Source organism: Solanum tuberosum, unplaced genomic scaffold (assembly GCF_000226075.1).
Source record: "Solanum tuberosum cultivar DM 1-3 516 R44 unplaced genomic scaffold, SolTub_3.0 scf00323, whole genome shotgun sequence".
Classification (NCBI taxonomy): domain Eukaryota; kingdom Viridiplantae; phylum Streptophyta; class Magnoliopsida; order Solanales; family Solanaceae; genus Solanum; species Solanum tuberosum.
In genome coordinates, this window is record NW_006239244.1 from 123,785 (window position 1) to 147,368 (window position 23,584).

The 23,584-nt window shown below is 28.8% G+C and overlaps 2 protein-coding genes and 1 pseudogene across 2 annotated transcripts; all 3 read left to right on the plus strand.

Moving 5' to 3' along the window:
* Positions 1-7,182: 7,182 nt before the first annotated feature.
* Positions 7,183-9,224, plus strand: LOC102601767 (cysteine-rich repeat secretory protein 60-like). The gene is made up of 3 exons (XM_006360334.2): positions 7,183-7,961; positions 8,438-8,551; positions 8,971-9,224. Exons 1-3 carry the CDS (start codon positions 7,238-7,240, stop codon positions 8,976-8,978), a joined length of 846 nt encoding a protein of 281 aa, XP_006360396.1. The 5' UTR covers positions 7,183-7,237; the 3' UTR covers positions 8,979-9,224.
* Positions 9,225-16,592: 7,368 nt separating this feature from the next.
* LOC102596830 (LRR receptor-like serine/threonine-protein kinase FLS2) lies at positions 16,593-19,140 on the plus strand (annotated as a pseudogene).
* On the plus strand, positions 16,673-17,608 carry LOC107063209 (receptor-like protein 12). Its single transcript, XM_015314788.1, has one exon. The coding sequence runs from the start codon at positions 16,673-16,675 to the stop codon at positions 17,606-17,608; it is 936 nt and encodes a 311-aa protein (XP_015170274.1).
* Positions 19,141-23,584: the final 4,444 nt, after the last annotated feature.

Consider the following 23,584-nt stretch of genomic DNA (forward strand, 5'->3'; position numbering starts at 1 on the left):
GGAGAGAGAAAGAGCTTTAGAAAGTAATATTATAAACACTTAACTTTTACAATTCAACACTTTACTTTGGACAGAACAATTTCTTGTGAAATGTGTTTGTCACGTGAATCTGATTTTTTTTTAATATAATATTATGTGAAGTGCCATAATTGCCCTTGACAGAAATAACAAATCTGTTTGTATTGGTTATCACCGTTAGTAGAAGGACTAAAATAATTGATTATAATTAATTAAAGGTTAAACTTGGGAAGTAAGATATCACAGGGATCAAAATCAAAATAAGGCAATAACACAGGGACTAAAACAATTATTTTCCCTAAGAAAAATAAGAGATAAAATAAAGTAAATTATTCTACATTTAATATAAATATTCTATGATTAATGCTACAAAATATTCTACCAGAGATTGATTTCTTATACCATTTTTATAATTTTCATATTAGAAAGCTCTTTTCTTCTATAAACCTTATTAAAAAGTCTTATATTATTTGATTCTTCTTTATTTTTTTATTTTTTTTATCTATATGTGATGATATACTAATTAATCACCGATATTCCGCAAATAAATTTGTAAAGTTTCTTATAGTGTTACATATGTTTTTAATTAAAGTGTATTAGTGGCACATAAATTCATTAATAATTGAGGTATTCTAAAAGAAAATAAATTAAAGTAACTTTCTCGTTGTTGTAAACCTCTTTTTTTTCTCCTTATACTCCCTTTGTCCAATAATAGTTGTTCAGCGTTAACTTGACACACCCCTTAAGAAACAATAAATAATAGGGTATTATTACTATACTATTCTTTGACTTTATTAAATTTAATGTTCTGAGAAATATGTTAGATAATAAATAGTACTCCTTTGACATTAGTATTTAATAGCAAGTGTAAAATAGACACAAAAGGTAAATTATCTCTTGATTTTCTAAATTGAACAAGTATTATTGGACAATTATTTTTAGTATAGCGGACAACTATTGTTGTACCGAGGAAATATATTTTTGTATTAGAGGCCCCATAAATGCATAATTTTATTTCTATTTTCTAAACTTAGGAAGTTGAAGGGGACGTGCCTTATTGTAGTGTGTAGGTGCAACAATAGGGTCATAGAATAATTATTCAAAATTAAAAATTTACGTGACAAATTATTTGATGCAATCGTAATGATGATATCACAATTTTAATTAGGGTAAAGGCTCAAATTTATTTTTACGCAATGTGAAATAGGAGAGATTTGTCCCGCATTAATAGTAAATGTTAAATATATATTCGTTGTTATTAGTTAAAGTTAAACTTATCTTTAAACTATGCGACAAGGATATATTTGTCCTTATTTTTAGACGATTTTAAACCTAGGATAAATTTAAATCTTTCGTATAGTAATATTCAGGGGATAATCTTACCCCTTTGCATTGCGTAGTTCAATGATAAATTTGACCCTTTCTTAGTATTTTGAGTTTTAAAATTATAATTTTTTGTTCCTCTTGTCTCTCTTTTCGTCACTACCTCTACCACCAATCGAGTTTTTTTAATTACAGTATTGAGTCGAGCACAATTTATGATAAATTGATTTTAGAATATAAGCATAATTAATTTAAATTGGTCCTTGCATTTAGCTTGACTGAATTATATATGATATTAGTTTGAAGTAGAACTCAATTTAAATGAAATTAACTTAATATTATTGAACACTGAATAGAACTTTCAAGGAAAAAAATAAAAATAAAGCAACAAGAAAATAAAAAAATTGTACAATGTTAATTTATTTGAACTTTTAAATTTAAAATATTACTTACATATCATTGTACCCAAAAAGTTATCTTAAATAACAAAGTACATTAAGAAATTAATTCCATTAAATTAATTAAAGAAGTACAAAATCATATATAATTATAATAAACAATATCATGACTTAAAGATCCACAAATTTTAATTTTAAAGTAATCATTATACGATCAAAATGAGCTGACCAAGCTTAATAGAGCTGTCTCAATGAGCTCAAGTTTTGATCGAGCTAAGTTGAGCCGAATCTCCAGTGTGGTTTTACCCATAGACTAACTTTGAAAAATAATTATAGTATAGGTCATGAACATTTTTCATGAAAATTCTGTCTACGTCACCAATATTAGTGAGTAAAAATATTTATATTATCCATATATATGTTGCTACTTAGGCTTTAGATGGTTAATAGCTAGTTGTCCAGGTGGATCTAGAGAATTGGTTACGAATTTATGTAAATTTTAATTTTTGTTCGAACTCTACATATTGTATTATTAATTTGACATTATCGTAAAAATACATTAACTTTTAAATTTTAAATTCGCCCTAGTTTCGGATATGTTAGTTAGCTTGTTTTTTTCAGTTTGTTAGAATGCGGATGTTCAATTAGTAGAGTTTGTTACAATTATTTTCTCATTATTTAACTTTTTTTGTTCTTTGCAGTTTTATTAATAATTTTATTTCATTTTCAAGGGAGTTTTGTTTGTTGTGGACTAGGTTAAGGATAAGTGGCTGTTTCTGCAAATCAGAAAATATTGAAATAATGGTTACCTTTTAAAGATATGTAATCACATTTTTTTGGCAATGATAATTATTCGATATTTTATGACCAAAGACGAAGTAGTCTAGGACTCTAGGTAGATGTGCATAATAAGGTAGATAATGTGTTAATTCTGAGTTATTTTAATTTACGTGACACAGTTTGATTAAACATAATTTTAAAAAGAAAAAAGACTTTTAAAAATTATAATCTAAAGTAAAGTATAATATTTGTGTAACTATAAATATAAATTATCGAGCATATCCAAGAGACCAAGAATAATGACACAAATTGTCTTGTAAACGATTTTTCTCTTAACTGTGCAGAAATATGAGCAAAACACATGCATTCAAACACTCGCAAATGATTGTTATAGTAGTTGTCCAGTAAGAAATTTGTGAGGTTTTGCTAAGGTTAAAATAAAAAGTTTAAATTTAAGTTATTTTAAACATAGAAAGATATTTTTTTTTTGGGGTGAAAACTAAATCGCAATAAGTGAAGAATTTGTGTTATAGAATATAATTTTCCCATCGAACCAGCTCACTAAAAAAATACATGATAAAAAGTATATTTCACTGAAAAAGTGGAAATCTTCCTAATTTTTTCGTATTATTATTATTATTTTTCTTTTCTCACTGATTCAATTCATATATCTATGAGATTGTAAGAATAGTTGTTTAACATTTTCCAGTAAAAAATTAAATAGGAAAATAATGATTTTTTAGTAGTAGATATGACGTCACCACATGAATGATGAGCAAACTTGGTTAAAATGATTAATAATTCAAGTGTAATATGTTTCCTCACATGAACTCAATTATGGAATTTTTTCTACCTATAAATAACTCTCTCATTTTATGATAATTTCACAACATAGAATATTGAAATTTACAACTATGAATACCTTCAAGAGAGATAATGTTTTGTGTCACATTTTACTCTATTCTTGTTTCTTCCTTTGTGCAGGTTAATTAATTTAATTTGTCTAATCTTTAATTTAATTCCCTTCTATATCCATATTTATTATATATATAAAAAATATAAATTACCCTCTCCTTCTTATTTTTTCCATTAATTATATTTATGACAATATTATATCTTTGCAGGATTTCCAGTGTATGCCATAGACTATGACTACCATTTCACTACAAAGGTATGTTTTATATTTACATTTATAATTTCCCTATCGAAAAAATTTATATAAAACAACGCGAATTATTGATATTTATGAAAAATTTGTTTGAATTAATCGATTTTTTGTGTTATATATATTTTGTAGTGTTTGGAAGAGCCTTTAAATCCACAATATAGTGGAGGAATTGCTAAAAATCCAGAAATAAATGATGGATTAAATGGATGGACATCATTTGGAAGTTCAAAAATTGAGACAAGAACATCAAAACAAGGCAATACCTTTATTGTTGCTTCACATAGAACACAACCAAATCATAGTTTTTCTCAAACAATTCATGTTGAGAAGGATACAATGTATACTATTTCAGGTACATTATTTGTTTCCCTTGTTAAGAAAATCGGTCAATTGACGCCCCTTCGTTGGAAATTAGTTACAATGTAATTAACTTTGTATGTATACATACTACATGTTGAATTCACTAGATTTTTTTTTTTCTAATTTCATATTTTAACTCATGTTACTAAAAATTCTGATTCTGTCACTGTTATTTTTTGTAGCATGGTTACAAGTGAGCCGTGGAAAAGCTGATGTTGTAGCAATGATCAGAACACCAAATGGTGATATTCCCACAGGTTAGAGTTGTGACCCGTTATTTTACATATATTAGTCGATTTTTTATCGACCCAAGCAAAATTTGGACGAATTGAATTATGGTTCATTTTTTAATCCATTCAAATTTGACCCAATCTGCTCATTTGACGACTCTAGGTTGGGTTATTGCAAAATCTGGATGTTGGTCTATGTTGAAGGGTGGTTTTAATGGGAACTTTTCTGGCCCTGCTGAGTTATATTTTGAGGTTCAATTTATTACAATTTTATTATTATTCCATCTACTTTATATTAATGTTAAATGCTTTACATTTTTGTCTCTTTTTTTTTTTTTTGTTGATATTGACATTTATAGTTTTAATTTCAGAGCAAGGACATTAGTTCAGTTGAATTATGGGCAGATAGTATCTCTATTCAACCATTTACCTTGTTGGAATGGAAAGCTCATCAGGATCAAAGCACTGAGAAGGTCAATAAAATAACTTTCTTGGAATTTTATGTATATTGAAAAAAAAAATAAAAAAAAAATAATATATATATATATATATATATGGAGTGACAGGTATAAAAAGTTGATGCTTGATCTTTATAAGGTCACATGTTCAAATCGTAGAATCAACCACTATTATTATATCCCCTTGGGGGTTCACTATACAACTACTAGAAAATCGCTCTTTAGGTCACATGTTCAAATTGTTGAATCAACCACTAAGGGGTACAAGATACAACTATTAGAAAATCGCTAATTTCTGACATAATCCATTGGGAATCCCTTAAGAATTAATGAGAGTTTAGTGTATCTAACTGTCGTTTTTATTAGAATTTGAAATCTTGTTATAATAAAAGTTCTTTTTTTTTTAATTGGGATATTATAAAATGTAACATGCAGACTAGAAAGAGCAAGGTGAAGTTACAAGTTGTTGATCATCAAGGGCAACCAATATCCAATGCAACAATAATGATCAAACAAACAAGCTCTTCATTTCCAATTGGCAATGCTATGAGTTCTCACATATTAATCAATACAGGTTATCAAGATTGGTACAATCCAAGGTTCAAGTTAACAGTTTTCGAGAACGAAATGAAGTGGTGGGAAACTGAACCACTCCCTAACAAAGACGACTACCATTTAGCTGATGCCATGCTTCAATATGTCCAAAACCGGACCATATTACTCCGTGGACACAACATAGTTTGGGAAAATAGGGATATGTTACCTCAATGGGCAAAAGATCTACCACGTCCCTTGTTTGCAACCGCGATTGAAAGGAGATTTAACTCGTTGGTGCCAAGATATCGTGGCAAAGTTATACATTGGGATGTTGATAATGAAAACATGCATTTTTCGTATTTGGAGAGTCAAACAGGCGAAAATACGGTGTATTATTACAAGAAGGCTTATGATATGGATAAAGGTGCACTTTTGTTCTTGAATGAATGGGGTACAATTGAAAATCCTAATGATATTGTTGCAAGTCCAGCTAAATATTTAGCTAAAATTGAGGAATTTAGAACTTTGGGTTATAATGGAACTCTTGGAATTGGACTACAAGGACATTTTGATACTCCAACTATACCTTATATTAGAAGTGCACTTGATATACTTGCAACTGCAAATTTGCCTATTTGGATTACTGAGTTAGATGTTTCAAGCAGACCCCTTCAGGTAATAATCATTAAAATTTCATTTTTTGAAGCTATCAAATTAGATATACTATAGTCATGTATTTGATTGCACAAAAAAGAAAAAAACTGGATTAAACTGTTGTTGGGCCTGGGAATATGGGCCTAAGGTAAAGGAGTTTGATTGCAAGATCCACTTGTGTCAAACAGGTATGAAAGTCGACCTTAGTGATCCAATAGAAGACAAATATTGAATAAATGTTATCTCTAGGGATTATAACATGTGTTGATCATAGAATAAATATATACTGTCTGTGTACAGAAGTTAAACTCGTGGTGATTTTTGGAGTGCAGGCAGATTATTTGAGAGACATATTGGGGGAGCTTTATACACATCCAGGAGTACAAGGGATAATGTTTTGGTCACCATGGCAACCACAAGGATGTTTTAAAATGTGTTTAACTGATAATGATTTTAATAATTTGCCTACTGGGGATGTTGTAGATGATTTCATGAGGAGAATAAATCATCAAGGATTAATTAGCTCTACTAATCATGATGGTTATATTGAGACTTCATTATATCATGGAGATTATGAAGTCATAATTAAACATTCTGCAATTAAGCACCAGTCATTTGCTCATAAAATTAATGTAGCAAAAGGCAAGGATAGTAGTACCCTAATCATGAAATTATCTGCTTAAATTTTAAGTAATTGATGAATAAAATTGTCCCTTCATTTTCATCTTGACTTGTTTCATAATTTTGCTTATTTTATTTTTTAGCATGTGTTGTTTCTTTGAATTCGATAAATAGAACTTCAGTAATCATTAAAAAGAATCGTAAACTAAAGGTGAATATATAACCGATTCCGACCCTTTAAAGTTTTACAATTTTTTCTTTTGATATTATTAAGACTTGTACATATTAAACAATTCTACGTCAATAACATCATCTAAAATATGTCTATTAAACCCCTCATAACTATGATATGGCAGATATGACAAATTCAAACAAAAAAAAAACACTTTGGCTTTTGATTCCAGCTAATAAAAAAAGAAGAAGTTTTATATTTTTGCTATGAAAAGAAACTTTACTTGGTTAAGCAAAGTTACTCTCTTTTTACAAAATTTAAATAACATATGTAAAGGTTAAGAAAAAGTGAAAAAGCATAGAATAGGCTGGCCCCTTTAAACTTTTATAAACAAATCTTTTTGCATGGGATTTATTTATATAATATATATACAAAACTTAAGAAGCAAGAACACAACCTTTGTATTTGTACTTAAATACTCTCATTCTCCACACAAATACATCTCTCTCAATTTCAACATGGGCAAAAGACTCTATTTTCTTTTCACTCTCATAGCCATTATTTCCCTTTCTTTCTTCTCTCATTTTACCTTTTCGGATTCCTCGGTAGACGCTTTCGTCTACGGAGGATGTTCACAAATAAAATACACACCAAACTCACCATACGAATCGAATCTCAACTCCCTCCTAACATCCCTAGTAAACTCAGCAACATACTCATCGTACAACAAATTTAGTATCATGGGCTCAACGAAACAAGATATTTTATACGGGGTTTACCAATGTCGTGGCGATCTATCGATGCCCGATTGCGCCACTTGTGTAGCCAAAGCAGTGAGTTCAATTGGCAAACTTTGTTCACAAAATTGTGGTGGTGCATTGCAATTACAAGGATGTTTTGTTAAGTATGACAACACTTCATTTCTTGGTGTTGAGGACAAAACTTGTGTGTTGAATAAATGTGGGCCTTCTAATGGGCTTATTGATGGGAATTCTGTGGGCCGGGTTTTGACAAGTTTGAATGGGGCTGGTGGGCTTTTTAGAATTGGTGGGTCATTAGATGTACATGGTGTGGCCCAATGTGTTGGTGATTTGAGTATGGGCCAATGTCAAGATTGTTTATCGGAGGCGATCGGACGGTTGAAAAATGAGTGTGGCGGTGCGTCATATGGGAATATGTTTTTGGGAAAATGTTATGCTAGGTTTACTACGAGGGGAGATTTTGAATCCAAATCTAATCATGGTAAGAAAATAATTAGTGATTCAACTTATATATACTGACAGATTGATAGAGTAAAGATTTTTAATGTTATTCATATAATTTAGGAAAAAATAACTAAATATACAACTTATTTGATCATATTTTTAAAATTTCCTACCATTTGAAAAAAATTATAAAAATTTCCACTCTTTCCAATTCTCGGATACATCACTTTGTATCGATCGGATACATCACTTTACGCGATGTATCGGGACGTACACAATGTAACGAGATGTTGAGTAATGTATCCGAACTCGAGACGCGATGTATCGGAACATTGAAGGATGTATCCGAAATCAGGATGCAATGTATCGGAACGTTTTGGGATGTATCTAGATTCCACCAAATTTAAGGTTTTTTTTGTAATTTGGAAATGAATAGGAATATGATGTTTTTAGCTCTTAACACTATGCGATTTGTGTAAAAATTTTAATAATTTATCTATTAATTAATTGCAGGTTCTCATCATTTTGAGAATGAGAAGACATTTGCACTTATCATTGGATTATTAGCTGGTGTTGCTCTTCTCATCATTTTCTTAACATTTTTAAGAAGAATATTTGGACGAAATGGTAAGAACTCACATTTTTATCATACTTTAAAAAAAAAAAAAAAGATAATTATATATTTTTGAATATTATTCTCTTTTTCAATTTGTAAAGTGATGACAACAATTTATCAGTTTTCCCTTTTTACTTTTAGATTCTATTAAATTCATATACAATTGTTTGCTGAGTCATTCTACTAGAAAACAAGAAAATAATTAGCGAGACAAAATTTCATATACTAAACAAGCGAAAAGCCTATGCTAATTCCATTTAGCTATGAATTAGCGATAAATTATAAGAAAATTAAATAAGCTAAGAGTTATTTAGCGATTGACTAGCTGAAAATTATCGATAAATTTCATAGCTAATTCTATATTTTCTAATAGTAACTTTATGGTAATGACTTTAATTGATTCTCTTTTTTTGTTTTTAACTTTTTGCAGGTAAATAAAGAATATACATACACGATCAACGTCAACTTGCATTCTTTATTTGAAATGAGGACTTTATGAAAGAAAGATGAATTATAGAGATGTGGACCATAAAGAAAAAAAAGTTGAAAAGGGAGAAAGTCATGAACTTTAACAAAGTGACATTGTTTAGAAATTTAAAAGAAATTTCAATTGCATATGCTTTTGTGAAGTTTTATTTGGATATGTTTTCATGTGAGACATTTGATTATTATAAAGTATATTTTTTGTTTCATTATTTAAGCAATAACAAACGCAATTGAACTATTTATCTTTTTTATCGTTCATGAATAATTACCCTAATCGGTAGTAGAGACGTCATATTTGAAGCTTATAGATTTGAAATTTTAATCCTTTTAAATAACACACACATATATATATATATATATATATATATATAAATTTGAACTAAAATCATAGAATTCAACTGAATTTGTAATTGAGCTCTAGCTTCGACCCTACTAATTTGTCTAATTGGAAACATTTTAGTTGGGAGTCATGTGTTTTTGTTTTTTCTAAAAAAAATAAGAACAAGAAGAATTAGGCAAAGTTATATTCTCTTTGATGAGTTTATTCGATGTGAATTTAGATTAGCCTGGTCAAATAGTATTATTTTCTACTTCAACATTTGCTATACTTCATCTATTTTATTTTGTATGTCAATTTTTTCTTATTTTATTTGCTTAAAAGAGAATGATATTTTTAATATTTAATATCCTCTTGAATTATAATATTTACATGTTATATTTAATATCAAAATATGATATATGATACAAATATTTAATTTAAAATTATAAAATTATAAAATCTTTTTTATATTTTTAAATTTTGTGCCCAATTAAAAAACATAGTTAAAATAAGACAAAGAGGGTATTAAATATCTAATTTGAATTCGAACACCAAATGAATGAAAGAAAAGGTTTATTTTAGTCCACATGTCACACTTTGCTTCCCTTTGGTTTGACTATAAATCTATAATAGAAACATAATTAATAATATTGGAGTTAATATCTTAAGAGGTCACTCAACTTTGAGAATTTATCTAATAAAGTCATTAAACTTTATTTTGTATCAATAAAATCACTCAACTTTAACATTTGTATCAATAAAATCATTTAACTAAATTTAGCCTTAATTATTAATTTAATAGGATTAACACACTAAACCAACATTTTACCCGTGATATATCCCACCCAGGAGCCCTTATTTGTTGGTTATAATTTAAAATCTTAAACCTAACCTAGCAGTGAATAATGAGAAGTTTGATAAACAAATTAGTTAGCGCTTTACACAGGAATTTTTTTTCCTTTTCGTAGTTATTTTTTATGCTATGTATACATTTATTAATGGAGTTTTAATTACAAAACTTCCACTGCAAATGAGACGTGACAGCCATAATTATTAATGTATTCGCTTAATTTAATAGGATTACCACACTAAATCAACACTTTACCCGTGATATATATCCAACTCAAGAGACCTTTATTTGTTGCTTAATTAAATGCATGATAATTAAACTCCATTAATGTATACTTGGCATAAAAAAAATACTATTTTGTGATATCAAAAAGAAAATTCAATAATAAATTTAGTTAAGTGATTTTATTTATACAAAAGTTTAAGTTGAATGATTTTTTTGATACAAAACTGTAAGTTGAGTGATTTTATTGATACAAAACAAAGTTCAATGACTTTGCTAGATAAATTTTCAAAATTGAGTGACCTTTTGAGATATTAACTCATAATATTGCTATCCAAATTATAGTCTAAACTCCATAAAATTTGTCTCCAACGAATATTAGGACCACAATTATTAATTAACGATGTAGAACTACTCTTAAAGTCTGTTAAAGATGTGGAACTTTTTTTAAAAACCGTACAAGATTTGAATCAAAATAAAAGATATATATTATATTATGTTAAGAATATTATTTGGCAATACAATTTTTTTTTTTTAAATCTTTTGAAAGTTAAATCAAACATCATTAGAGAAAATCCTTTTAGATTTTGCTAGAAGTGAAAGTTCTCTCAAAACAGTGTTGCGTGAAAAAACAATTTAGAAATAGCTGTTTTTTTCTTCTTTTCAACTTAATTTTACTCTCACAACTTGTTCCAACCGTAGCTTTTGGCACAAGCATAGTTGCATATAAGTTGAAATCGAACGAATAATATAATTTTTGATTTACATATCATATCAAAATTGAAATAAAAGAAAAGACAATAATTCCTTTTATCCTTTAAAATTTATTTGAATAAAAATGTAAAATCAGACGAAGAGTCGAAATAATTACTATTGCCTTTCACCCATAATATCTAGGAAAAATTACAGAAATCCCACCTTTGAGTTTACTTATTACCATTATCCCCTATAAGTTTTACAAATTTCCAAAATCCCTCATTTTCGCGCATTAAATTAGTGTATCTCGCGCATCAGATTAATGTATCAGCGCTTATATTATTGTATCTCACATATCAGATTAGTGTATCATGTATAAAATGTACATCAGATCAGTGTATCATGTATAAAATGTAATGTATCTTACTTAACGATTAATGTATCTCGCGCATCAATTACTGTATCAACGCTTATATTATTGTATCCATTTGAGGGATTTCTGTAATTATAAACTTTTAAGGGATAGATTGTAATTTTACCTTAAAAGTATGTGATTTCTATAATTTGTCCTAATAAATATTATTCTTATCTTATTAATAAAAATAAATAAAGATAGATATTAAATTTATATACACTCTCCCAAAAGAAACTATCATTATTGGAGTAATTATATTATCCTACCTTTCTCTATGTATTAACCAATTACCAATAATACAACAAATCAAAAGAGTTATAAGTCGGTGGCTTTAACACAATGGTATGGACAAATAAAATGGAGTACATGTTAGCTTTTTATGGACTAAATTAAAGTGATATTTTTTCAATTACTTACTACCATAAAATTTAAGAATCATTATGTATATTCTCTTTTCTATTGCATATATCCATGCATGAGCTTTAATGCATATATATACTTATAGACAAAGAAATATTTCAAAGTAGTGGAGTCAGAATTTAAAGTTTATAAATTTTTAATTTGAACTTTTTAAAGTTATTGAGATTAATAATCTATATATATATTCAATATTTTTCAAGAGAATACACAATTTGAATCGAATTTACGAAATTTAACTGAATATATATCTGACACTCTAGCTTCGCGCTTTCTCAATACATGAGTACTGAATCAGATGTCTAGTTGTAATTTCAATCATGGTTATAAAGCCATGTCTTTATGCTATTGTATGCTGACTAATTATTTTTATCAAAATATAAGTCACTCTTCAAAGTTGTAAAGTTTAATGGAGAGTGTCTAAGGTCCACTCATTTATGGCTTGTTTGGAAAGACACCCTGGTAATTAAATTTGATGTAATTACACTGTCTTGTCCTGTTTGGAAGGACAGGTAATTACTTGGTCAGCAGGTAATTGGTGTAATTGGCAGGGGATAATTACACTCTACAATTCACAGGCAGAGGTTGTGAATTGCTGGTAATTACATGGTGTAATTACCACCTGATTACTTTTTAATTTTTTTTTCTATTTTTATTTTTTTGTTTTAATTCTTTTTACTTCTATTATTTTAAGTTTTTATTTTTATTTTTATTATTCTAAAAATTTGTAAAAGTTTATTATATATTTTATATTATTATATTTCATTTTCTTCTTGTTCTCAACCTTACTTTACGTGATTCTATGTAATTTTCTCGTATTATCTATTTCTTTATGCCATGCTTATTTTCTCATTAGCATAATTTTATTAGTATTATAATTTTTAAATTAAAATAGAATTTATTGTTAAGTAAGGTTATAGACTTACGTTTTCTTTATTAAGAAAAAATAAAAATAAATCATATTTATTGCTATGTTGAAATTTGTTATAAGAGTATTATGTTACATTTTTTGTGTTGAATTTATAACTTATGTTATATTTTCAGTTTCATTTGTTTTAGTAATATTGAATTTACACTGCACGTCATTTTTTAATTAGACTTGATAGATTATATTTTTGTCAAACATTTAATAATTTATGACATTTTATTTATATATTATTCTTTTTATCAAACATGCATTTCACAATGTTCGTAGAAACTTCATACTTTTAGTTGTTACGATCAATTCAATTGAAATATATTAATTTGAAAAAATATAAATCAATTATTTTTTCATAATATTAGTTACAGAAAATATGTTTATTAATTAATATATTTTCAAAAAAGAATATATATCTTAAATATTTAATTTAATGTCATTTATAAAGTTTCTTATTTGTCTAGTATAAATTTTAAATAACTAATTTTTATTTTTAAAATTTATTATAATTTTATAATTGCAATTGTGCATCCAAACAGAACATGTGTAATTACACTGTGGCATCCAAACAGGACATGTGTAATTACAGTGTAATTACACTGTGGCAACCAAACAGGTCAGTGTAATTACTAGACAGTGTAATTGCTAGGCTGGTAATTACTACCCTAGTAATTACACCAATTCCAATTACTAAGTGGCTTTCCAAACAAACCCTTAGTCAAATATTAAAGGAGAGTGACTCATTCAATTTTTGAGGAAAATATTTCCATAAAATTTTGTGGGATCCTATGGCATGCATAATCAATCGTGAAGGAGTGGAAAAGGATGTATAAGAAATATTTTAGATTGAACTTAATTTTTTTAAGGATAGATTCGAGTTATCTGAATAATAATTTTTAATACTCTTTCCGTCAATTTATGTGACATTTTTCGAATTTCGAGATTCAAACAAGTTTATCTTTGACCGAATTTTTTTCATATATTTTTAAATATTTTGAATTGTCAATTATTGTGAATTATAGCACTTTTTACGTAGTTTATAAATATATAAATTTCATTTCAAAAAAATTGAAGATTCCATGTGCAAATTTCCGGTCAAACTTAAACTGTTTGACTCTCGAAAAATAAAAAAGTACCACATAAATTGAGACAAAGAAAATAATAATTTAGAGGTGAAGATCCTTACTATAATTTTTGTACTATGATATTCACTATAGTTAGAATAATTATAATTATATTAATAGTTATATTGATAATAGTAATGATATTGATAATTTCAATACTATAGTGATGATTTCCATCGCGTCTTTGATATGGGGCTGGAACTACTAACTGAGATGAATGAGCTAATTATGAATATTATATTATTATGAAAATAGATTGATTTTGTGTCATCCTTCAATTGAAATTAGTAAAAACAATATTTCCTTGCATAATATAAATCTCAAGACATTTATGAATCGTGATGTGAATAAGTCGAATCATGATTTTGGTAGTAATTGTTGTGTTTTTCGTAGACGCTAACCTTAAATCAAAAGTATTTTTAGCGGCAATTAAGTAGCAATAATAGTTTAACTATCACTAAATATGTATTTTAGAGGTAATAACTTAATTGGGCTGCTAAATGTGTATTTTTAGAAGCCATCACTAGTGACAATTATATTATAGTAGTATTTGTAAATGCTACTAAAGCCTATAGTAACATCGTATCTAATGACAATAAAGAAGAATATAATTTTCCAGATCTCACTAGGACTATACTAGGTATGTTATTATTGAAATTGAGGGAATCATGAGCTACAATAGTACTATTTTCTTCTTTTTTGATGCTAAGAACTTGTAGAAGTACAATGGATTAAATAACACAACTTAAAGTTCCCTAATCAATTTAGTGCAAAAATTTACCCATTAATAGAGCTCATTAAAGAATTCTAACATAAACAAAAACGCACTAGGTGATTTCTTTCTATCTATCTAGCCTTGGTGGATAGAGTTGTCTGGTACTAGGGGTGTACAAAATCGAACCGAAAATCGAACCAAACCGCAAACTGAGTCAACCTGGAAAAAAAACCTGACTAGTGGTTTGGTTTTGAAAAAAAAAACCCGACTATATTTGGGTTGGTTTGGTTTTAACTAAAAAAAACCAACCCGAATTTATATATATAATTTTAAAATTTTATTTTATACATAAAAATATTTACTTTGATATAATTTTTAAATATTTCTTATACTTTTCCATAGTTTTTATCTTTTAATATATTATTTCAAGTTTGAAACTTAGAATTATGAATGAGTCAATAAAGATTATAGTCCACTGGTAATTATAATAAAGCTTAAATCAAAATCAAATTAATACTAATGCAAAAAGGAAATCAATTCAACACTAAAAATAACAATAATATTGAATATTTGTTTTTTAGTTTTACATTGGTTTAGACAATTAAAATACATAATCTAATTTTAATTTCCTTTAATATTTAGTCATGTAACTTTAAGAAACACCTTAGATAGTTGTATTTTGGTAGGACTAAAGAAATATTTGAAGTACAAGTAAATAATATGTTTGTATGAATACTTTACCGGAAAAATCCGAAAAACCGAAAAACCCGAGTTTTATTGGTTTGGTTTGGTTTATAAATTAATTAAAAATTTGACACGAATGGTTTGGTTTGATATTTGAAAAACCCGAACCAACCCAGCCATGTACACCCCTACCTGGTACATGTTACTGGTGGAAGATGATATATAGATATCCCGTGGAATAGTCGAAGTGGTCGAAAGCTGGCCTAGAAACCACGGTTATCTAAAAAGGAAAAAACTCACAAAGAAGAGCTTGTTTGGTACAAGGGTAGACTAGGTCTTAATTAGTACACAAGTTCCAGGGAAACCCATATTAGTTGAGAATTAAACATTGTAGTAAATGTGACAATGACATCACTATCAAGCATTATGATGAGATGAAACATCACAATTTGAAAACAGCAACCGCTACTGGTAGTTCTAAGAGCAAATAAAGAATTCAAGCAGACACAAAAACACGGTGATTTCTTTCCATCTGTCCCAGTCTTGGTGGATAGTTAATTGATACTTAATGTTGGTGGGACGTAGTAGATATTCTGTGAAATTAGTTGCGTGGCAGAAAGTTGGCCGAAAAACCACGGAGAAAGAACTCACAAAAAAGAGCTTGCCTCTCCCTCTAAATGCACAAAGCTTTACACTACATAAAAAATGATCTTTAGCGGTAATAGTTTAATTGCTACTAATTATATTATTATAGAGGCAATTAACACTTTTTGTAAATGTCCTTAGCATATAGCAACATTGGGTCTAATGACAATTAACTAATATCGATAAAGGTTTTAGCACTCTTTGTTAATATACATATTTATTGCTGCTAAAAGTTATTTTTGTTATACTAGTCATAGCGTGTATGCAAGACTTTACCCCTACCTTGTCACGTAGAAAGGCTATTTCCTATACTTTTAAATACCTCTATTTAAATTTATATCTTATTCTACCAAAGTTGACTTCGGTAATCAAACTGGTAAGTCTTCAACATGGAAATTAAGCTGCAGTCATAATCAGTTGATATATGTCATTGTCTCATCTTACTTACCACACTTGAATTATTAGAATTTTCCACGAACTTGTGTACCAAGACCAAGTCTAACTTTTTCTTAGAGACCAAGGTCTATATATATATTGATTATTTTCGAGTAAACGTTTTAAGTCAATCTTAATCACTATAGTATATTGCTTTTTTTCCTATATATCTTCTAAAACTTGGTTGATCACTTTGCAGAAGAAAATGAAAATCAATAGGTTTCTACAATTCATTATTGCATTTTCAATGTTCATAGGACTTGAAACAAGTTGGGGTAAAACATTATGCATTGAGAAGGAAAGACAAGCTCTTGTCCAGTTTAAGCAAGGTGTTATAGATGAGTACGATATCCTCTCATCGTGGGGGAGAGAAGAAGAGAAACAAGAATGTTGTCGTTGGAACGGTGTAAAGTGTAGCAACAAAACAGGTCATGTCGTGATGGTTGATATTCACTATACACCACAACCTTTTCTAGATGTGGATCAACACTTGAAAGGTAATATTACTCCTTCATTGCTTGAATTGCAGCATTTGAACTACTTGGACCTTAGTAACAATGATTTTGGTACAAGTCGAATACCGGATTTCATTGGTTCATTTCCAAGACTAGAATACCTTAAACTTCAAGGTGCTAACTTATCTGGTGAAATTCCTTACTCATTTAGTAACCTTACACATTTGAAGATTCTCGATTTATCTTCGAATCAAATTACAGGATTGTTTCCAAACTTAACAATGTTTTCAGCTTTAAGAGAGTTGTATTTGAGCAATAACAAATTCAAAGGGAGGTTACCTCAAAGTATTGAACAGCTTTCAAAACTCGAGATATTGAGAATCAATTCAAATTCTTTCGAAGGTCCAATCACAGAATCACATCTTTCAAATCTTTCCAACTTAAAAGAGTTGGACTTGTCGTATAACTCATTCTCTCTTCAGTTGAGGCCTGATTGGATTCCTCCTTTCGAGTTACAAGTTATAGGACTCTCGCATTGTGAAATGGGGCATCGTTTCCCTCAATGGCTACGAACTCAGAAGACGTATTCATATCTTGATATCTCTTTTGTTGGTATATCAGATATAGCTCCTAACTGGTTTTGGGATCTTTCTCCTGAAATGATTGATGTACTTCAACATTTCTAATAACAAAATAAGCGGAGAAGTTCCTGATTTGTCTTCCAAGTTTCTAGAAACTAAGTATCAAATAATGGATTTTAGTTCGAATAACTTATCAGGTTTAGTCCCATCATTCTCATCAGACTTGGAAACATTGAACCTTTCGAAAAACAAGTTTGTTGGATCAATATCTTTCTTGTGCAAAATAGCCAATCCATTGTTCCGTACCATTGACCTCTCGCATAACATGCTTTCAGGAGAACTTCCCACTGATTGTTTCATGAATTTCGAAGAACTAGCCGTTCTTAATTTAGCTAACAACAAGCTATACGGTAAAATTCCTAGCTCTATTGGATATTTGATGGATATTCAATCTCTACAGTTGCGTAACAACAACTTTACTGGTCATCTTCCAACCTCTTTGAACAACTGTGCTCTATTGGAAATCCTGGATGTTGGTGGAAATAATTTAATTGGAGAAATTCCGTCATGGATTGGCTCAGATTTAACATTTTTGATCGTCTTGAGTTTGAGAGCCAATAAATTCGATGGAAATATACCTTCGAATTTGTGTCATCTGAATAAAATCCGTATTTTGGATCTTTCTCATAACATCTTATCAGGAGAAATCCCGCATTGTCTCAAAAAAATCACATCATTGCTTCAGAGTAATAGTTCAACCTCAAGCATTCTTTTTGATTTGGGTGAACAAAACGGAAATGGTTTTTATTCTTTCGTTGAAGAATGCATTAGTTCAATGGAAAAATAGTGAATTTGTGTACAATAAAACACTCGGATTGTTGAAGATCATCGATTTTTCAAGTAACAAATTAGTCGGAAGAGTTCCTGATGAAATCACTCAATTAGATGGACTACTTTCACTAAATCTTTCAAGAAACAACTTAACAGGACACATCGTACAAGGAATTGGGACGATGGAAATGTTAGAGTCTCTTGATCTGTCTCGAAATCAGTTAACAGGACGAATTCCGACAAGTCTTGCTCGATTAAATTTCCTAAGTGTTTTAGACTTATCGAGTAACAATTTGTCAGGGGAAATTCCTTCGAGCACTCAATTGCAAAGTTTTAATCCTTCGTCATATGCAGGAAACAATGAACTTTGTGGTCCACCACTCGAAAAATGCACTGTTCATGATGATCATACAAGCAGAACCAACAATGTTGATGAAGACGATGATATGTTATTGTCGTTTGGGTTTTATGCATCTGTATGTAGTGGATTCATTGTTGGATTTTGGGGAGTGATATTTACTTTAGTCTTCAATAAATCATGTAGAGATGCTTACTTTCATCTGTTCATCAACGTCGCGAATTGGATCTTTGTCACAACAATTATGTGTCTACGCAGATTGAAGATGCTCTGGAGCTAGTTAGCAAACAACAAGCTGCATAATGTCATAAGTAAGTTTTACAAGTCTAGCTTCTTTCATAAAAAGAATTACATGTTTGTAGTCACCAATGGTGGTATATAGTATGTGATGTTTCTCATGTATAATAATAAAATGTTACTATTAATGAAAATGTTTTGGGAGCAAATACATCTTAAGGTCCTAGACACTGCAACAAATAATGGGATTTCGTGGCAATAATGAATATCGATGTTTATAACCAACACTCTATATAAATGTCACTAAGTTTTAAATGATTCTGAATACAATGACATTAACTCAATTGTTGCTAAATGTTTTTATAGCAATAAATATTGTCTTTGAAAGGAAAATATATTGTAGCAGATCTGATCCGTTCAGACATTTTCAGGTCCATTAAGAGGTTTTTTGAGAAAAGAAACAAATGGACTTAATGGGCTGAATCTGAATTAGATTCAGACCTAAAAACCAAACGTACTTAATGGACGGAATCTGAATGATTAAGGTTCAGACCTCCATTAAGTGCAAACAAATGAGGGTCTCATTTGTTTTCATTAAAATTAAGACCTCTGAATTTGAATACACGTCTGAGCATTAAGATTTGCATTAAGAGCTAGGTGTCTAGATCTAAATACACATATGAATATTAAGATGTTGTCTCCAAATCTGAACACTGAATCAAACTATTTGTTTTCAATATCTGAATGTGCATATGAAATCAAACATTATATTAATAAAATATTATAAAAAATTCATTTCAACAAAACATATTGCTTTTTGATTAAAAAAATATCATAATCATCAAGCATAACATTAAAAAATCACGAATAAAAAGTATTTTATAGGCACAATATAATATCAAAAAGTTTAATAAGTATGATAAATACTAGTTGAAAAATAATAAATAAGGTATCACATTATCAGCGTCTAACATATATTTTGGCTAATTAGAAAAACTAAAGAATTCTTATCTTTTTTCCGATAACCTTAATCCAATTTTCTAACTTGTGAACCTCTAACGTCATTTATGCTTTTTTGTAGTGGACCCTTTCACAAAATATACTAACACATGTATTGTATAATGACTCTTCCCATCCAAGTCCATCTAATTTTTCCATATATTCTTCAAATGTAGGTGCACTATTTTTTTAATCAATAACTCCAGAGTAGTAATCATCTTCTCATCAATTTCCAATTCAGACGAATACGTTTTTTTTCTAGCTGAAACTGAAGATTGGGATGGAGAATTATTAAGAGTTCCATTATTTTTGTCACCAACTAGTTCAACAACAACAATTTATTAGTGTTATCTCACAAAGGGATTTGAGTCTCAATAAAATTATTGGCCTAAGACAAAATTCTAATAAGAGACCTCAAATATGTATACATAGTTATTATTTTTAATATGAATAGTATTTTTTTTCACTCAAAAACCTTGATGAACATCAATACACTAAAAATATTATTGCAACAAGTGTTCTTGACAAACATCAATACACCCTAAGAAAATTATTAATATAAAAAAATACTTGTAAAGATTATGAAAACTTACCAGTTCAAGAGGAAAAAATTGGTGTTTGATTGAGAAAAGAGAGGAAGAAAGTTTGTAGTTGTGAGAGCAAAAGTCACGCAAAGACCGAGAGAGGCGATACAATATAATTGTATAACTTATTAAATAAGTTTGAATGGTATTAAGACTCTCCTGCATATCTGATCCGTTCAGACCTTTTCAGGTCCATTAAGAGGCTTTTTGAGAAAAGAAACAAATGGACTTAATGGGCTGAATCTGAATCATTCAGATTCAGACCTAAAAACCAAACACACTTAATGGACTTAATCTGAATGATTAAGATTCATTATTTGCTTCACATATTTTGACGATGTTTGGCCATTGATTTGATATTTGAAAAATCTAAACCAACCTCTAGCTGTTATTTTTTTTCATATTTGTTAATTAGTAGAATTTTGTTACCTCATTAGGATTTGTTAGTTAAGACCTAAACCCCTTTATATAATTTATACTTATTTCTATTAAGATTTTATTTTTTTAAAATTAAAAATTAATAAGTAGCCGTTGACACAAATCACAATGTTATTCACGGGACCACCAGTCAATTTGTCGAAAAAGACAGCCATCTGCATGTGTTCTTATCCTGCTGGTTAGCCCTTTCTGGTAATGGGGGTGGGCGAATGTGGGACAGATTCTAAAAATTAATGTATAGTGGATGGCGTTTTAAACGGATTTAAATAAAAAGACATTAAAAAAGATAAATTCTTAAATTAATACTCACTTAAGCGTAAGAAGACATTAAAATTAGATTAAAATTATTTTTATGTATAGTTGAATTAGTTTGATTGAAAACCTAAATGCTTGTAATATTATATAGCTAAAATAAAGAATTCACAATCTAAGAGACTGTTTGAATTGGCTTAAAAAAGTACTAATTTTTAAGTAAAAAAATAAAAAAAAATCAAACTTAAATTACTTTTAAATCAAAAAATAAAATGCAGGGAGAGTCCTACTTTTAATTTTTAACTCTTTTCAAGTCATTTAAAACTTATCTAAAAAGTAACGGCTGCGTCAAACGGCAATATGACCATATTTTTATTTTATTTGTAAGTCGTAAAGTCAGGGACGATGACTTACCCAAAAAAATATATTAATTCTCAAGGTATGTCGTTATGAGTGTAGCAAAAATTTTCATACCCAATATAAGTTAAACTACTTAAATAAACATACATTCGCACCATATTACTAATATTACCTACACTTTCAAATAATTACCTAACATCCCACATTTTCACTATTTAAGAATTTTCAATTTTCTACAATTAAATTGAGATGTGTGTCCTTCGGGATGACTCAATTGGTTTGGAGGGTGGTCATCCATTGGATCGATCCCCCCTCAAAACCTTCTGAGTCGAGCTTGTCTCTAAGATAACAATATTTTGTTAACAGAAAAAACTTACTTTCATTTATAATATATGAATGGGACTCCGGAGGAAGAGTAACCACTTCTCTATACCAATAGAATTTAGAAGCAAATGGACACAAAATAATAGAATTCATTAAGATGTTTTCTTCCTTCCCCTCTCATTTGAAAATTTTGAATCTTTATCACTATTTTAGAGTAAATTTTCATGTATTTGTCAATTATATATACACATGTATTTAAGTGTAAAATTTTGAATAGGCTTCAATTATGTATCTAAGTTATATCCCCCAAGGTTTGAGGTATTTGAATATTTTATGTATCTTCTTAATGAAATAATGATATTGGTCATTGCTGAAAAAGAAACTCGAAGTTTTTAGAAAATAATTAAAAAGAAGAAGAAAGGTACAACTGGGTGAATTTTCTAAAAAAAATGAAAGGATTTTAATTTTTTTTTTTACATATTATAATGCACCAGAATATTGCAAATTAAAGTTATTGCAAGCATGATTTTTTCCTTAATTTATGACTTTCAATTATATCCCTTAATTAGTTAGACTTAGTGAGTATGTATCTGACTACTATGTTTCTCAGTTACATGTATCTAGAAGCGACAAATATATGTATCAAAAGTAAAAAATATGGTATGATGTGTAATTATACAAACTAGATAGAAGGGGGATAATTATTAGGTACTAAGCTAGTGGAATTTGTGTTGTTTACCCAACTTTTGATTTACTTTTCTAATTCTCAAATCACGAGAATTTTTTTTATAGGAAAAAGGTTTATATTTTAGAACAATCTATTGTATTTTCTTATATATATATTCACGTGATTCTTTTAGGAATAGACAAACAAAAAAATTATAAGATTCTACGATTTAAAAAAAAATATAAACTCATGTGAAAATTTTAAAGGGAATAAGTGAATCTCAAGAATAAGCGGTTTGCAGCATACTACCAAACACAACTACGAATCACAAGCACCATTAGAATCTTGACTCTTTAATTAGCCGTGTTTGATAGCATGCTGCAGACCGCTTATCCTCATAAAAATGTTCACTTGAATTTACATCATAATGATAGAGGTATTAGTACGTAGGTGTAGAAACGATCGACAATAGTGGTTGGCAATGATAGTGGGATTCTAGTGGTAATTGTGATGACATAGGTATTTGATGGTTATAATAACAAAGGTGGTTAGTGGTGATGACCGGTGATTATGAATAAAGTGGTGGTGAATATTGTCATCACAAGAACACATCTTAATGATATACAAGATTTTGTTAAAGATCTTAATGGTTAAGAGAGTGTGTGAATTGACTTATATTAAGTGTTTTTAATTTTTAAGTTGCTTTTTTATAATATACTTTTTGTGGTGTTTCGGAAAGATAAAAGATGATGTTGAATACTTACTTTTAGGCTATAAAAGTACAAAAATATGGTAAAAGTAAAAAATTGAATATTTCGAATTTATGACTTCTAATTTATAAGTTATTTTTAGAGTTTTTGGCCAAAAATATCCTTCAATTGTTGTATAAAATGGAATAAAATAAGTAGTACACCCAGTACAATTGTACAAATGATCAAGAAGGTGCAAAGAACGCTCGGTGATTATCTATACGGATGATTCAAATCAATCTTTTTCAATGTCTTCTGAGTTATACATATAGTACTGATACA